General features: G+C 55.0%; 1 protein-coding gene across 1 annotated transcript; it reads left to right on the plus strand.

Moving 5' to 3' along the window:
• Positions 1 to 6: 6 nt before the first annotated feature.
• On the plus strand, positions 7 to 12435 carry DISP2 (dispatched RND transporter family member 2). The gene is made up of 8 exons (XM_027083891.1): positions 7 to 121; positions 5156 to 5485; positions 5778 to 5807; positions 5957 to 6080; positions 6354 to 6469; positions 6583 to 6710; positions 7078 to 7175; positions 8431 to 12435. Exons 1-8 carry the CDS (start codon positions 9 to 11, stop codon positions 11695 to 11697), a joined length of 4206 nt encoding a protein of 1401 aa, XP_026939692.1. The 5' UTR covers positions 7 to 8; the 3' UTR covers positions 11698 to 12435.
• Positions 12436 to 18236: the final 5801 nt, after the last annotated feature.

The raw sequence follows: 18236 nt of genomic DNA on the forward strand, positions 1-18236 counted from the left end.
CCACGGGCATGGACGGCGGTAGCGGCAGCGGCAGCAACGATCCGGCTCCCGGCCCGGGTCCGGAAGGGGAGCAGCGGCCCGAGGGGGAGCCTTTGGCTCCAGACGGCAGGTCCCCGGACAGGTAGGGGCGGACTGCTCCGCAGACCCAGCTCGCACACCTTCCCAGAATCCCCGCCCCAGGTATCCCCAGTAGCCGCCATATGTCGTCCCATTCAGTCCCCAGCCCCATCTAGAGCCCCTCTGGGGCCTCCAGACTCCCTGCCCCCTGGCCACGCCCTCATTCTGCCGGGTCAATTTTCTCTCTCCCGATACCCCCTACTGTCAGCCCGCTTAGCCCTCACCGCCCCCAGGACCTGCCCCACCCACTGTTCCTACCTTTCCTCTAAGGCCCCGGTATCCCCAGCTCCTCCGGCCTCCAGAGCCCCTCCCTCTAGGCCCTGCCCCCGCGTCTTCTCTGTAAGCCCCAAACCTGCAGCAACCTCAGTCCGGGTTCCAGCGAGTCAATGTGGTCGAGGGTGCGCGTGTACTGTAGACGGGAGACTCGCCAAGGTGTGTCCTGGGGGGAGGGCAGACACCCGGTCTCCAAGCTAGGTAGGATCTGTCTTTGTCCATCACCGTCTGTCTCCAGTCTGCCCCACATGGCCAGCTGCGCACGTGTAGGCTCGAGTCCCCACGTGTGGCAGCCACCTGCACTCTTCTGAGGCGCTGCGTGGGCAGGCTCTGAGGCTCAGGCTGCGGTCAGTACCGTCCCTGAAGGAGCACCAGGCTGGCGGGACGGAAGGAACATCTTCCCGCTGCGGGCCCAGATCTTGGTGCCTCTCCTCTCCCTTCCTCCACCATATGTGTGAGGGAACAGCCCAGCCAGGTAGCAATATGGTGCAATTTCTGTGCCCTGCCTGGTCTGCCGCCCCCAGAATCCCTCACCTGACATGACACCGCCTCTCTCTCCTGCCTGGACTGAAATAGGAAGCATTCTTTGGGGGCAAAAGCAGAGGTGGACACATTGTCTTCAGACTGCCCCAGTTAAAATGTGCATTCTGTACCTGAGTGAAGAGGAGACCCCACAAGTGGAGGGAAATGTTTTCTTCCCACTATGTTGACACATCAGCCTGGGTAGATTTAGCCACGTTTCAGTCTGAAAGCCACAGAACTTTCTTCAACGGGATGGTACACAGGATTAATGTGTTCCCTGGACAAGGGGGCTGCCTGGAACTATGGCTTGACCAAAAAGCCAAGTATGGACAAGGCAGAGACAGTGACAGGACAGGGCAGGGGCCAGGAGCATCCCTAGAAGGGACTGGAGAGTCATTTGCTACCTTGGATATTTTGCCAAGGATCAGCCCTGTCTGGTCTGCTCACTTCCCCTGCACGTGTGGGTCATACTTGGGCACAGGAATCACTTGCTCTCTTCTAGCAACTCCCTGAGACCTCTGGCCCCTCTCTGCACTTCCCCAGAGACCCTGGACAAATCAGGCAAAGGGATTCATTTCAATCCAAGAAACAAAAATACATTCCTGCTGAACTAAGTAGCACTCTGGGGAGTGAATAAGATAGCACGTACGCACGCGCGCACACACACACACACGCGCGCGCACACACACACACACCCCTTTACTAATGCATTGACAACAGGGCAATTTGAAATAGTTCATTCTTTGTGGTGGTTTTTTGTTTTTGTTTTTGTTTTTTTTGCGATACGCGGGCCTCTCACTGTTGTGGCCTCTCCCATTGCGGAGCACAGGCTCCGGACGCACAGGCTCAGCGGCCATGGCTCACAGGCCCAGGCGCTCCGCAGCATGTGGGATCCTCCCAGGCTGGGGCACGAACCCATGTCCCCTGCATCGGCAGGAGGACTCTCAACCACTGCGCCACCAGGGAAGCCCCATTCTTTGTGTTTTTAAAATTACCTTTTTATTTTCCTAGTGGCGTGAATTGCTCCCTCATCTGTCCTGGCCACTCCACAGGGTCACGTGGATGTCCATATGGCTACGTGTCTGTGGACTTGGCGGCATGGTTAATACACATGTACATTTTCCGCTCACGGGGCTCCCAAGAGAGGTGTCTGGGGCACTATTAGCCAGGCCCTGACTGCTGTGACTTTGGCCATGAGTGAGGTCTGTGTCATCACTTTCCATTAACCTACCTGCCTGCCTCAATCACTTAGCTTACAGACCAGTGGGCCCAGGCAGGTGGCCCAGGAAATCGCTCATCCTAGTCAGAGCCATGGAACTGAGAGGGTGAGAATGAAAGCCCCCTGGGGAGGCAAGGTGAGGGGTGTTTAACTATTACTAGGTCTTCGGAAAATAGAGGGCAGCAGCGGCTGGCAGGAGAAAGCTTTTATTCTGAGAACAGTTTGCCTCTTCTCCTTGGGAGGGTCAAGACAAACTCCCGGTTCTACAGCAGTCGGAATGTGGAAAGTTTCAAATTCTGCCACATTCACAATGATGGGCACCGTCATGAAGGGTGAGATTTGGGAGCAGCTGATCCTAGGTCCCTGGAGAGGGATAGAAGGGATTGAGAGGAAGGGGCTGGGGCCAGGGACACCCCAGTAGAGGCAAACCAATGGTGGATGCTGGAATCCCCCTTGAACAGGAGCCTGCTAAGGAAGGGGGTGGCTTATGAGATTTGGTAGACTGGTTAAGGACAACTGGAGTTCCTGTTCTCTGCCAGCACGGCCTGGAGTGCTGGCTTCCCTTAATGAAAAAGAAACTGACACTCCAAGTGGGGGCCTGGCTCCTAGGATAAGCCCAAAGCTCAGTGAGTGCTCTAAGACCATGCACAGCTGAAATAGGCACCCTGGCTGCCCCACTCTCCTGACTGCGGAAAGCAGGCCCTGCTCTAAAGAGGGAGACCAAGACTAATGGGTCACCTTCATGCCTTCAGGATCCAACCCAGACCAAGCACAGTGCCCAGCATGTGGCAGGTGCTCAAAAAAGACCTGCAGAATAAAAATCTTAAAGAAGTAGATGTCCGCACTTATACACATGAACCCCGGTCATTTTTCCAGCTTCCCTTTGGCCCATGGTGATGGGCCCATAAGCTATTTTATCTGCAAGGACACTGGTTGCTGTGTCATTAACTTTATGGGGTATTCTGAGGTCTTGCTTGAGAACAAGGTTAGTCAAATTCCTATTTTTCTAAGTGTTGAGTTAGTAAGAAAAAAAATCAGTGGTTTAAATCATGAAACAAATTCTGATGCTGCTTCTGGATAACAAAAAGAAAAGTACTTATAATTATATATGTAGTGAGATTCTCAAGGTGTGAGAAGTTCTCAAATGGAGATATAGTATCTGAGGTGCCTAAAGAGGTCGAATTGTAAATATAAATATACTTCTTAAACTGCACACTCCCTGCAGCACTGAGTGTGGGAAGAGGCAGGAAAGTAAATGTCTTCCACATGCCAGGCTCCACGCCAGGCACCTCACATGTGTTACCTCAGTTAATGCCACTACTAAACCTGAGAGGGAGGCGTTATCATCGTGCCCTCACTCAGCAGACAAGGATGCCAATGCTCCAAGAACTGTGTGTCTTTCCCAAGACCCCAGAGTTAAAGGATGATGGAGCCAGGACCCCACCTCCACTGCTCCCCTATTTTAGTCCAAGCATGAGAATTATACCCCACCCCCTGACTGTCTGCCATCCAGCCTTCTGGGAGGAAGAGGAGGAGCTTGCCTATTCTTTCCAGGTCCTCTGCTTGGTCTCTGGGCAGAACCCAGCCTCTGTGGGCAATGTCCATGTGCCACCACAGCCAGGACTCTGGCCCACGGCCCCTTCAGCAGTGCAGCAGGCAAGACTGGAAGCCAGGGTTTGCTCGGCATAGACCTGGCTCTCCCATGGGAGCTATGCAAGTTGTAGCAGGCGGATGGAAGAAAGGAGACTCGCTGGAGGGCCCAGAACCCCTTGGGAACCCACCATGGCCCTCAGGCACTCTGTTCTGTGGCCATCTTCTCCTACCCCAGGTCTGGCAATCCTGCCCCTGGGGTGGGACTCCACCTCTGCCTGCACCCAAGGAGTGGGGCTGGGTCCATGCACAGAGTGCTGCCCTCATGCATAATTTGGAAAGAGGAATCTATTGCTGACTCCTCCCTGGCAAGCTCCTTGGGGGTCCCAACTCCCTCTCCCAACTGTGCACACCGTTGCAGAGCAAACCTCCTGCCCCAAGGCCCAGGCTTGGTGAAAAGGAAGTGGTTGCCTCTGCAAAGCTTTCCCTGACCCCCCCACCCCTGTCAAAGTTGGGCCCTCCTCTGGGCGCCTTCAGTCCTGTGTGACTTCCCCTCTCACAACACTCAACGTGGTGGCCCCTGCACATCGCCCACCTACCATGAGTGCCTGGAGGACAAGGACTGGGCTTTATTCATCCTGGCACCACTATTAGCAGCCCGTCCAGCACTCAGCCTTCACTCAGCAAACATCCCTGGGGCACCTTCGGTGTGCAAGGTGCTGCTCAAGGCACTGGGGACACAGATGAACAAATGCACGAGGCCCTGCTCTCCCGGAGCTCACGTTCCATAGGAGAGACAGGCAGTAAACATGACAATATATAATACAACGTCCAGTTGTGGAAAATGCTAGGAAGAAATATAGAGTAGGTAGGGGGATAGGAGTTGGTGGATGATTATTTAGAGAGGGTAGTCAGGGAGGGCTTCTCTAAGAAGGTAATGGTGTGAGCCGTGCAATTATCTGGGGAGGAACATCCCAAGCAGAGGGCAAAGAAAGCTCAAAGGCTCTAAGGTGGGAACAAAAGTGCAGCAGGTGCTCAATAAACGTCTGACAAGAGGATGAAGAGACAACTACAGCAGAAAGAGCACAGGTCTGCAAGTCAGAACTGGGTTCAAGGTCCAGCTCTTCAGGGCTCACTGAACCTCAGTTTTCAAATCTATAAAAGAAAGAAAGTACTTCCCCAGTATGGTTTTTAAAGGAGTAAATAAGATCATATGTGTTTTGAGGTACATGGGCAGATGAGTGAATGAGACAGTGAACCCCAAGAAGTAGGCTGGGGGTGTAGACCCAGAGCCTCCACCCTCCTTGCCTCTCCCCAGGCCTAGGAATAGAACAGCCTGAGCTCTGTCCGTCTCAGCTCACTGAGCAAGGCTGCTGCACGGTGTGGACCACCGCTGTCTCCCACCCCCTTTTTCCCTGTCTCCTCTCTCCCCAGGTCCCAGAGCAAGGCTGTGGCCCCTGAGGCAAGCCCAGAGAGAAGCGGCGCCCTCCACAGCTGCCCCCTTGAGGACCCTTCCAGTTCTTCGGGACCCCCACCAGGAACTTCAACCCTTCATCCTGTGGGCCCATCCAGCCCCTTGGCCCCTGCCCACTTTACCTATCCCCGGGCACCACAGGAATACCGGGGGGGCAGCTCCCTTCCAGGGCTTGGGGACCGGGCAGCGCTGTGCTCCCATGGCTCCAGCCTCAGCCCTTCCCCAGCCCCCTCACAGCATGATGGGGCCTGGAAGCCGGCATCTGTGCAGCACCATGTGGTCAGCGTCAGGTAAGGAGGGGTCCAGCAGCCTGCCAGCTGCCCTGGAAGGTGGGGCAGGGCTTAAAAGTGGGGTCGACACCCCCCCCCGGACTCTGGACTCCATCACTAGGAGGCAGCCCAGGATGTCCCCTGCGTCTGATGGAGGAGGCAGCCTGGATGGAAGATGAAGGAAGCGTTGGAGCTTGGGAGTGGGAAAGCCTAAAAGGGTTGATGCCATCTTCCTCTATCCTCCACCCCCATCCCAACCTCCCACCCTACAAGAGGACTCTAGCAAGCAAGTGTCTTTTCTTCTCTTCCACAGGCAGGTACGGGCCTTCCAGATGCCAAAGAGGTAGGCCTGGGCCTTCTCTGGAGCCCTAGGGGTCACCAGGCCAGTGCCCAGTTTAGCCCCACCATCCCTTGTTGGTGGCTTCTAAGCCCCCGCATTCCCTGCTATCACACCCAATGCTAATTCATGTGGGATCTCTTCCTCTTTCCCAGCTATTCCCAACTGATTGCTGAGTGGCCAGTGGCCGTGCTGCTGCTGTGTCTGGCTGTCATCCTCCTCTGCACCCTGGCTGGACTGCTGGGGGGCCAGCTACCCGATTTCTCCAAGCCCTTACTGGTGAGGGACCAAGGGGAGGGATGGGCCCCCAGGCCTGGCCACCTCAGCTCAGTCTGGGGCAGAAAATGGGAGTGGCGCAGCTGGGAGTGGGGAGGCAGCAGTGAGCTCTCCAGAGAGAGCTGGGAGATGGTATAGAGGTGATTCTCGTGTCCAACAATCCAGGCAGGCGGGCCAGCCTTCCCTGCTCCAGGGACCCAAAGGGGCAGAGCCGAGAAGGGAGAAGGAGAACTCCCCCTCCTTCCGGCCTGACCTTCTCTGCCCTCCTCCCTGCAGGGCTTTGAGCCTCGGGACACGGACGTTGGGCGCAAGCTAGTGGTCTGGAGAGCACTGCAGTCCCTCACAGGCCCCAAGAAGCTGCTTTCCCTTTCTCCAGACCTTGAGCTGAACAGGTAATGGGTTCCCATCTTTCCACTGCTGGGGGGAACCGGGGAAAGAATGAGGCCTCCAGAGAGCGGCCGAAGGCAGGTCAAAGGGCCTGGCATAGATTTTCTCTCTGCCTCAGCTCAAACCCCCATACCACTCTGAGCCCCACACCCTGGAGCAGTGCCCAGGAGGGCATGGTCCGGCCTCGGAGGATGGTGGAGCCCCTGGAGGCCAGAGGGCAGGAGAGCTTCTTCTGTGGCCCCCCTGGTAAGCTGCAGCCTGGCCAGTTCCTGGCTTTAATGGTGGTTACCCCCTCCCCACCTACGAGAACAGGAGGGCCCAGGAGAACAAATTTGGGCAAACAGAAGGGGAAGGAGCCTGGCCAGTCACATTCAAGCCAAGGAAGTTGAGTTACAGCTGGGAGGATGAGGCAGGTCTCAGGTGCTCCAGCCAGGTAGGGGCAAGCTGGATGGGGGTGTGCCACAGGGGAGGGATGCAGGCCCAGGATCAGGCAGGCAGGCACAGGTTTCAGGCTCCTGGGAATCTAAACCTCATATGGCCCTGGGTAAGCATCTTCCCTTTGGTGGGCCCAGGACCTGGGGCCAAAGGGTGAGCTCTGGGCGGTGTGTTGCAGAGAAGAGCTATGCACAGCTGGTGTTCATGTCCACCTCAGCGGGCAGCCTGTGGAACCTGCACGCCATCCATTCCATGTGTCGCATGGAACAGGATCAGGTGAGCTGGCTAGGGAGGTGCCAGGGGCTGGGTGGGGGAACCAGGGACACCAGGGACCTGATCATAAGGAAATACAGCTGAGCCAGGACTCCCAGCCTGGACTAGGAGAGAGCATTCCCTGCTTAGAAAATTACTGCAACCCTGCTGAGAGGTTCTGGGTTGGCAGGGAGAGAAGAGTCAGCTGTTTCCAGAAGAGCCAAGATACAGGTGCTGGAAGACAGACCCTGCAGAGCCTGGGGATTTTCGAAAGGTCCTGAAAGGAGCCTCAAGAGCTGTTGAGGAGGCCCCGGCCCAAGGCCCCCAGCCCCCCATCAACCCAAGCGCTGCAGATCCAGTCATGCTAACTGGAGAACCATGTGCTATAACATCTGAAGAAAGTTTCGCTACTAAAAACAGTGTGAACACCACTAGGCTTAAAGAACATGTGCTCTGGAGTCAGATGCCTGAATTCAAGGCCAGCTCTAGTACTCCTTGGCTGTGTGACCTCAGACACATTTCTCAACCTCTTGGTGCCTCGGTCTTTGTATATATAAAATGGGAATAATGGTAGTTTCCTCATAGGGGTGTTGTGACAATGAAACAAGGTAGAATTTGTAAAAAATATAGCATAATGACTGACAATAGTGATCTCTCAATAAATGTTACTACAGTCACCATGATCTCAGGCCCAACGCCATACATCCAGTTGACGGCAGTACAGGGCCTCTGATTCCCAGGCTAGCATTCTCTGTAACTACACCAGCTATTGTAATGTCAGCATCAGGGTGGGAGAGAAAAACAGGCATGAGGTCTGAAAAAGAAACAGCCCTATCCCTCACAAGGTTTAAGCAGACCACTGGACAGAGATGGGGGGCTAGGGTTTGGCAGTGACCCTGATCCTGGAATGTTTTGGCCTCCACTTTTCCCACCTGTCCAGTTCCCTGGACACTTGGCCCCATTCCATCTGTGGCTGCCACTTCCACTCCCACTTCTGTCTCAGGCAGTGCAGAGTTGGGGTGTGTGACCTGCTGGGGCCCTTAGGGCAAGACCTCTCAGGCAGAGGCCTGGGGCCGCATTCCTGAGGCTCCTCTTTGACAGAGTCAAGACGTAGCTGCTGGAACCTGGGCCTGACCAGTCAGGTTTTGCTGGGCAGTCAAGATACCTCTCTGCCTCTGCCCTGCAGCCTGAAAGGAGGTGAGAGGGCCTCGGACAGCGCTGGGGAAACCTGGGCCCCTGCACTGCCCCTGAGCTCTCTCGTGCTGTGTGTGTCCTATAGGTCCGCTCCCATACCAGCTTTGGGGCTCTGTGCCAACGTACAGCAGCCAACGAGTGCTGCCCCAGTTGGTCCCTGGGCAACTATGTGGCCGTGCTCTCCAATCGTTCCTCCTGCCTGGACACTACTCAAGCCGACACAGCCCGCACGCTGGCCCTGCTGCGGGCCTGTGCCCTCTACTATCACCGTGGTGCCCTGGTGCCCTCTTGTCTGGGACCCGGGAAGGACAAGCCCCCGCGTTGTGCCCAGGTTCCCACCAAGTGCTCCCGGAGCAGTGCTGTCTACCAACTCCTGCACTTCCTGCTGGACAGGGACTTTCTGAGTCCCCAGACGGCTGACTACCAGGTGCCCTCCCTCAAGTACAGCCTGCTCTTCCTGCCCACCCCGAAGGGTGCCTCCATGATGGGCATCTACCTGGACCGCCTAGCCGTGCCCTGGGGGCTCTCCGACAACTACACATCCATCACTGGCATGGACCTGGGCCTTAAGCAGGAGCTGCTGAGGCACTACCTGGCCCAGGATACGGTGTACCCCTTGCTGGCCCTGGCCGCCATCTTCCTCAGCATCGCCCTCTACCTGCGCTCCCTCTTCCTCACACTCATGGTGCTACTGGGGGTGCTGGGCTCCCTGCTGCTTGCCTTTTTTCTTTACCGAGTGGCCTTCCGGATGGCCTACTTCCCTTTCGTCAATCTGGCGGCCCTTGTCCTGCTGAGCAGCGTCTGTGCCAACCACACCCTCATCTTCTTCGACCTCTGGCGCCTCAGCAAGAGCCAGCTGCCCTCCGGGGGGCTGGCGCAGCGCGTGGGCCGCACCATGCACCACTTCGGCTACCTGCTGCTAGTCTCGGGCCTCACCACGGGCGCGGCTTTCTACGCCAGCTACCTGAGCCGCCTCCCCGCCGTCCGCTGCTTCGCGCTCTACATGGGCACGGCTGTGCTGGCGCACCTGGCGCTCACGCTGGCCTGGCTGCCCTCCTCCGCGGTGCTCCACGAGCGCTACCTAGCGCGCGGCTGTGCGGCCCGGGCGCGCGGCCCGTGGGGCGGCAGCGCGCCCCGGCGACTGGCGCTGGCGCTGCACCGGCGGCTCCGCGGGCTTCGGAGGGCGGCCGCCAGCACCTCGCGCCTGCTCTTCCAGCGCCTCCTGCCCTGCGGCGTCATCAAGTTCCGCTACATCTGGATCTGCTGGTTCGCCGCGCTGGCGGCGGGGGGCGCCTACATCGCCGGCGTCAGCCCCCGCCTGCGGCTGCCCACGCTGCCGCCGCCCCGCGGCCAGGTCTTCCGGCCCAGCCACCCCTTCGAACGCTTCGACGCTGAGTACCGTCAGCAGTTTCTGTTCGAGCGGCTGCCTCAGGGTGAGGGCGGCCACATGCCTGTGGTTTTGGTGTGGGGCATCCTGCCGGTGGACACTGGCGACCCCCTGGACCCTCGCAGCAACAGCTCTCTGGTGAGTGACCCTGCCTTCTCGGCCAGTGGTCCTGAGGCGCAGCGCTGGCTGCTGGCACTCTGCCAGGGAGCTCGGAATCAGAGCTTCTTTGGGGCCCAGCCAGAGGGCTGGCCCACGCTGTGCTTCGTGGAGGCCCTCCGGCGCTGGATGGAGAGCCCCGGTTGCGCCCGCCTGGGGCCTGGCCTCTGCTGTGGCCACTCGGGCTTCCCCTGGGCCCCCCAGCTTTTCCTGCACTGCCTCAAGATGATGGCTCTGGAGCAAGGCCCCGAGAACACCCGGGACCTGGGAGCCCGCTTCAATACCCAGGGCGGCCTGGCTGCCCTGGTCCTGCAGTTCCAGACCAACTTCCAGTATAGTCCAGACTATAGCCAGGCCCACCACTTCTACACTGAGGTCAGCTACTGGCTGGCAGCAGAGCTGGGCAGGGCACCCCCCGGCCTACGCCGGGGTTGGTTCACCAGCCGTCTGGAGCTGTACAGCCTGCAGCACAGCCTGAGCACCGAGCCTGCTGTGGTGCTGGGCCTGGCCCTGGCGCTGGCCTTTGCCACACTGCTGCTGGGCACCTGGAATGTTCCACTTAGCCTGTTCTCTGTGGCAGCCGTGGCGGGCACCGTGCTGCTCACGGTGGGGCTCCTGGTTCTGCTCGAGTGGCAGCTCAACACTGCTGAGGCCCTCTTTCTCTCTGCCTCTGTGGGCCTCTCGGTCGACTTCACCGTCAACTACTGCATCTCCTATCACCTGTGCCCACACCCTGACCGCCTGAGCCGCGTGGCCTTCTCGCTGCGCCAGACCAGCTGCGCCACGGCAGTGGGGGCTGCAGCCCTGTTTGCAGCCGGTGTGCTCATGCTGCCTGCCTCAGTGTTGCTCTATCGCAAGCTGGGCATCGTCCTCATGATGGTGAAGTGCGTCAGCTGCGGCTTCGCCAGCTTCTTCTTCCAATCTCTCTGCTGTTTCTTTGGACCAGAGAAGAACTGTGGGCAAATCCTCTGGCCTTGTGCCCACCTGCCATGGGACGCCGGAACTGGGGAGCCTGGAGGGGAGAAGGCAGGCCGCCAACGACCAGGGCCAGTGGGAGGGGCGCCTGGGTCCTGTCCAGAGCAGTATGAGTTACAGCCCCTGGCACGACGCCGGAGTCCCAGCTTTGACACTAGTACAGCCACCAGCAAGCTGTCCCACCGGCCCTCAGTGCTCTCTGAGGATCTACAGCTGCATGATGGCCCCTGCTGCTCCCGGCTCCCACCAGCCCCTACCTCCCCAAGGGAGGTGTTCCTGGACCACCAGGCGCTCTTCAGCCAGTGCCCAGCCCTGCAGACCTCCTCCCCCTATAAGCAGGCTGGCCCCAGCCCCAAAACCCGGGCCAGGCAGGACTCCCAAGGGCAGAAGCCTGAGCCCGTGCAGGCATCACCAGAAGCCCCAGCCCACTCCCCCAAGCCCAAGCCCCAGGTCGCAGAGCCTCCTGAGTGCCTCTGCTCCTCAGCCAGCACCCTGGAGGGGCTCAGTGTCTCTGACGAGACCTGCCTAAGCACCTCTGAGCCCAGTGCCCGTGTGCCAGATTCCGTGGGTGCCTCTCCAGAGGACCTGGATGAAACTGAGCAAACAGTACCTGAGCGGGGCCAGCTGAATGGGAAGCGGGACACGCTGTGGCTGGCGCTGAGGGAGACCGTGTACGACCCATCACTGCCCGCCTCCCACCAGAGCAGCTCGTCCTGGAAGGGCCGTGGCGGGCCAGGGGATGGCAGCCCTGTGGTGCTGCCCAACAGCCAGCCAGATCTGCCAGACGTTTGGGTGCGCAGGCCCAGCACCCACACTTCAGGCTACAGCAGCTGAGGGGGGCCCCAAGAGGCCGGACTGGGGCCCAGAGCCTGTCGGGGGTGACAAGGCAGGGGCAGCAGCAGGCTAGAGCCTGTTGGTGTTTCCTCACATCAGCGTGGAGGGGTCTCACTCTCCAGCTGTGGATTTTAAACCCTGCCAGATGATCCAGGCTTCTGCTTCCTCCCCACATCTAGAGGATTCAGTGGGGGGGTGCGGGGGGGTGGTCTTTGGAGTGAAACGCCAAGCTCTCCTTGTGACCTGCTAAGGGCTCGTCTGCCCCACAGTGCCAACCAGGACCCACCCTCTGGAACGGGGAAGGCCACAGTCGTAGCTCCATATATCAGGGGGGCTGACCTGGCCCCCATGCCAAGTGACAAGAAGGTCAGTGGGACTAAGGGACCCAGCCAGGGCACCTCACCAACCAAAAGAGCCCTGGGAAGCCTCAGCAGCCTCCTGGACCTCACACCTTTCAGAGACTTTTTATCAGGACACTTCCTTCTCTTTGGGGATCCTCTCTGGGCCAGAATTGGGCTGGGCCCTCTGTCCTTAACTACCTGTGCCCCTCACAGTCCTCAGTCTGACCAGGAATTTGTCAAGACCAGGCAGAGATGGCTGCTGGCAGTGAAGTGGAGGAGGAGGAATGGTCGGCCTCAGAGCACCCCTAAATTGCTGATGGTCCCTCATGGGGAGCTGCATTGACATGGAAGGGTCCTCTCCCCTGTTAACAACAATAAGAATCCCTTACGTCCTGCATCTTTTAGTTTGCAGAACACTTCTACACCCATCGTGTCCTGGGAATCTCACCACTTCTGTATGGGGTAGCCTACAGTTGGTCAGGTCCTTTTGCCGCCAGTTTACAGGTAAAGACATTGAGACTAGGTAAGGTTAAGTGATTTACACAAAGTCGTGTAGCTAGTAAATGGCAGAACAGGCTTCCTGACTCATTCCACCACAACTGCCACTCTCCTCCTGTCTACCTGCCCCAGGGACGTTGGCCTGTGGCTGTCTTGATCTTTGGTCTCTGACAATCTCTAACAACCTGCCTTCACAGATGCCTCTCGGTAAACTCCCCTCCTTCCTCGCTTTAGGCCTCCATCTCCAGAAAGAGCTACGTTCTGAGCAAGCCTGGAGTTCCTCCCCATCTCCCTCGTGCTTCCCTCCAGCTCCAGCTGAGAAGCCTACCATCCATAAGGCATCCTGGCTGTTCTGATTCCCAGGTTCAGGGTCAAGAGGAGGAGGCCTCTTCAGTGGCCACAATGGGTGGAGAGTCCCTGCCAGGAGACGCACTGAGGGCAGTAGAGGCTGAGAAGAGTTCAATTAAGGCAGGAACTCAGGGCTGCCCTCTTTAGGAGTGTGTAAGTCTGAAGCTGTTTTGCAGGTCAAGGTCCCAGCTTCCTAAGGACAGGTCTCTCTAGGGGCACTCAGCAGACCAAAGGCTGACTGCCCCCTCCCCAAAGCAAAGGGTCTCTCTGGAAGGTATTATCCCACATGAGAGCTCACGACAACTGGAGCTTCGGCAAGTTTACTGAACACCAACTCTGCCTATGGCACTACATGGGGACAGAGGCAAGGAGGGAAAATCAGACATCTGCCCTAAGGAGCTCACTCTCTAGCTGGGGAAACAGCTCACACACACATGCAGGCATGGATGGGTCACTGATAGTAGCATGCAGCACATGCTGAGGGCCATAGGCCTGTCACCATGACTATTGCTGGAGCTCAAGTACCCAGGAATGGTAACCAGGAAGGCTTCCTGGAGGAGGAACGACTTGAGCTGGGCTTTAGAAGTCCAAGTATCTCAAACTGGAAGGGACCTTAACAATCATTTATTCCAGCAGTTTTCAAACTTTGGAGCCTCAGGATCCTTTCTTCAAAGAATCCTTGTGTGGAAACAGTATATAAAGCAGATGAAAAGCAGCCATTCTGGTGGGTGCTGGGGGTGGGGGAGTACAGAGCCAGGTCAGCCTCCCTTTCTACTGTGCCTCTCAGGGGACCCTGGGGAACCCCTCAAGCTCCTGGTGGCTCTGAAGAATGTGATGCGAAACCACTGATGCAGGTCATTTTATGGACGAGTAGCACAGAGAGGAAGGACTTTTCTAGGGCCAAAGAGACAGTCTGTGGCAGAGCTGGAGGCAAATCAGGGGGTGTTTGGGTTTTTTTTCCTATATTGTTGAGCCCTACCTCCCACTCCGAGTAACCCATAAGAAGTGAGGCCAGAACCCCAATGAAAATATGGGCGTTGTGGAAGAGAGAAGACCATGGGCAGAAATGACCGGTTATGTCGGCTCCTTTGCAAGATAATGATACCCATTTGACTCCCGACACCAGGAAGGAGAGACAGTGACTAGGACTAACTTGGACCATCTCCCTGGAGGTCCACTGGGACCTCTCTCTCTTCATGTCCGAGTAGAATTCAGCCTCTCTGGCCTGGCTTCTCTGCACCATGGACTATATCCTTCTGTTATCACACAGCCAGGCTGAGAGAGCTCTGGTCTCGTCTGGGACCATCAGCCAGAGGGAGGGCAAGGTGAGCCCTACTTACTGAGCACAAGCAGAAGTCTGGCCTTGACTCAACAGCGAGTCCAGCGTCTTAGTGGTCTCTCAATGACGCACCGCGGCTCTTCTGCCCTGTGTTGTAGGAAGGCAGCAGGGCCCTGGACGAAAAGGACCTGCTCCTCTGCGCCCTCTTTCTTGTCTTGCAGGGGGAGACGTTGATGTCTGGGACTGGAGCTTCAGGAATCTGGCCTGAACACAACCAGTGAAACGTTCGAGAGAGCATGAAGTGGTGGCTGGGGTGGGCATCAGGGATCTGGGCACAACTGAGGGCCCTCCGCAGGGTCCCCTTCTGGCAGGCTGTGGCCACACAACCCTTCGGGAAGGCAGATGAGTCAGAGCAGCCGAGGCACCCACTGGATTTGTTCTTTACACCAGTGGGCCCAAAGGACTGGAAGAACCCAGTGGTAATCCAAAACATCACCTCACACCCAGAGTGGCCCGAACGAAGAGCAGGCTTCCCACAGCAGTGGGTAATCCCGCCCGCCTCTCTAGCCCCAACTTCGGAAAGCGGGATTTGAAGCACTTTCTATTTCCTTTGAGTTTCAGCAGATCTATTATTATCATTATGGGTGGTTACAGTGAGTGTACGGCCCTGGACACATGTGGGGAAAGGCTTAGATGCATGCTGTGAGGCAAGGGAAAACCAGTCAAAGCATTCACGATGGCTCTGGAACATTCAAGAAATGCTTCCTTAACACTGAGACACTGCATGAACACTCATTTGGGACTTGAGGTCATTTCTCCTATTTGTGCCACAGGTCCTTGAACTCACACCCAGAGCATGAGTATGTGTACCGTATGTTTTAAGAATGTAACTTGGAATAGTTTGTCACTATGGGGAAACCCATCTTTCCATGGCTGAGGCTCTCTGGTGACAACGTTAGAGATTGAATTGACCGGCAGCATCTTAGATTTTACAGGCACATCCCATACCATGATATTTAGGCAATATCTCAGCTTGAGCCTGATTCTGAAAGAGACATCTCACAGGAGATTTATAAGCCAAATGCCCTCAGCCCCTCCAACTAACTCCTTCTTCTCCCAGCGCATGACAAGACAGGGAAGTGGGGGAGGGGTACCAGGAAAGAGGACATACTGGAGAGTTTCTGATCTTTTCTTCCATGGTGGCCTTATCTTGGCCTTTGATAATACACGTGGGCAATGACAAGCTCTCTGGCACCCATGCCATGCATCAAGATTTGCTTGAAAAAAAAAAAAAAGATTTGCTTGGGGGTGGGAAAAACAGACATTCCTTATACTTTCTAACCTCCCCCTTGTTCACAGGGACAACAGTAACTCAAGGTGTAGTGGTGTTTATGCTTAAGAGAAGAAGCTGTAACTCAATTCACTGGGAAGATGAGAAACAAAAGAAAGCCACTGTGTGCTGTGTAAATGGCTGGCTGTCCCAAGCCAGCTTGCACTGAAGAGCCCTGGAAGGACCTTGATAAACTTGTTATCATGAGGCCTCTGTGTGGTTATTCATGTTAGACCTTAACATAGGGAAAAGATCAACATTTTACCAAGTTCACAGACATCAAACAAGAGCTTCAGGATTGCTAACGAATATCACTCAGCTGGGCAGACTGACGTAGATCTGAATCCATGACCTCCAACCTCACCTGCAGTCTCCGCCCTGCCTAGCTAGCTTCCATTCCAGTTACTAGTTTCCATTCTTTGCAATGATCATTTCATACTTTCTCTACCTGCTTCAGACATCAGATGCCCTTCACCTCCCTGCACCCCGACTTTCAGTAGACAAAAAACTCATTATTCATGAGGAAACCTGGAGGCATCAGAGTGAAATGTGCTCACCTTCAAGGCACCAAGTCCCCAACTCACCTACCGTGCTCCTACTGGCTTCTCAACCCATCCCTTCTGTTACAAAGAAAGAAGCAGTAATGGCCCCAGCAATGGCTTCACACGCTTTGCATGAGAGGCCTTCAACTAGGGCTTGCATTCCCACAGAGACATGAACACTTTCTAGAAGGTAGGTGGGCACAGATAGTTTTAAGGGAATCAGTTTCAAGAGCTTCCTTCTTCATAATTTTCCTCTCCTCATATTCATCAGCCTAAGAAGGAGCCTTAGGTCTGCAAGTTCGCCTCCCCAACCTCCGCTTTCCCAGTTGACCCTTCCTTCATTCTGACTCCTACTCTGGCATCTCCCTCTGCAGTATTTTCTGAAAAACAAATAAAAGGACTACTTGAGAATGCTCTGCTTGAGGAAGTCCTTGAGAGAGCAAAGCCAAGAACATACAAACATTATTATAACTGTATTCCATATGTTCACATAGCTAAGTAGAGACTTAGAAAAAAAAAATATATATATATATATATTTTAAATACCCAAATTGAATTTGTAGAGATGAAAACTAAAATGTCTGATTAAAAAAAAGAAAAATCCCTGGATGGGATCAACGGTTTAGACGTTTTAGAGAAAAAAAAAGGATTAGTGGACTTGAAGACATAGCAATAGATATTATCCAAAATGAAACACCAAGAGAAAAAAAAAAGTTTAGAAATGAATAAAGAGCATACACAATATACAACAAGCAGAAAATATGTCCTTTACAACTATTTAAAATTATGAAATAATTTAGGCATCAACTAAAAATGAAGAGGGTGCATTTTAAAAATATATTTTTTGTGAGGGTACATGCACAAAGGAGTTTGAAAATGCTACCTAGGTACCATCTCCCTTGCCTCTTTCTCTATGACTTTGCTCTTTTGATCATCGCATCTCCCTTCTGAAGCGTCCTTTTCTTCCTCTCAGCTGGCTCACTCCCATAGGCACATGTACCCACTATTATCTACATCTTCAAGAAAACCCTTCCTTGACCCCCACAACCCACCTTCAGTTATTGCCCAATTGTTCTAACTCCATTCACAGACAAACTCTTCTGCACCTGCCATCTCTGCTTCCTCGTCTCTCATTTACTCTTCAATTTGTTCCAGTGTGGCTTCCACTCCAGCCTCTCCACCAGAATTCCTCTTCTGATACTCAACAGTGACTTTTGTGTGTGTATGAGAAAACATATGCATGAGTTTATTCACTGCAGGATTTTGTACACACCAATGACTTCTCTGTTGCTAAATTAAATGGGTTCTTTTAAATTCTCATCTTGCTTGCCCTTTCAGTTATTTTCAATGGTTTATCACTCCCTTTTTCAGCAGTTTACCACTTCCTTCTTCCTAGCTTCTAAGACACCACCCTTTATTTATTTATTATTTTTTTAAGATGTTGGGGGTAGGAGTTTATTAACTAATTATTTTTGCTGTGTTGGGTCTTCGTTTCTGTGCGAGGGCTTTCTCTAGTTGTGGCAAGCGAGGGCCACTCTTCATCGTGGTGCGCGGACCTCTCACTATCGCAGCCTCTCCCGTTGCGGAGCACAGGCTCCAGACGCGCAGGCTCAGTAGTTGTGGCTCACGGGCCTAGTCGCTCCGGGGCATGTGGGATCCTCCCAGACCAGGGCTCGAACCCGTGTCCCCTGCATTAGCAGGCAGATTCTCAACCACTGCGCCACCAGGGAAGCCCCTCTTTATTTTTTTCTCACCTCTCTGACACCTCTTTATCAGATGTCTTGGCTGGCACCTTCTAATCACTGCAGCTTCTAAGTACTGCCATCCCTGTCCTTGGTCCTAAGGCTCTCTGTACACTTCTTCCCTGGTGATCTCATCCAATATCATAGCTTTAAATACATATGTATACCCATGACTCCCAAGAGTATATCTCCAACCCAGACTCTCCTCTGGGCTCAAGGCTTGTATTTCCAACTGCCTACTTGACAGCTCCACTTGAATGTCTCAAAGGCATTTCAGGTTTGCCGTGTTCAGAACTGAAATCTAAATCTCTCCCCAACACAAAATAATGACTCTATCCACACAATTATTCAAGCCTGGGAGTCATCCTTAAGATCTCCCTCCCCCTTATTCCTCCTTCCTCCACATACAGTCTAGCACTAAGTCCTGAGATTCTGCCCTCAAAAGCTGTCTTAAATGTG

This window comes from Aethalodelphis obliquidens, unplaced genomic scaffold (assembly GCF_003676395.1).
Source record: "Aethalodelphis obliquidens isolate GAN/ISIS:26980383/991018 unplaced genomic scaffold, ASM367639v1 scaffold51, whole genome shotgun sequence".
Taxonomy (NCBI): Eukaryota; Metazoa; Chordata; class Mammalia; order Artiodactyla; family Delphinidae; genus Aethalodelphis; species Aethalodelphis obliquidens.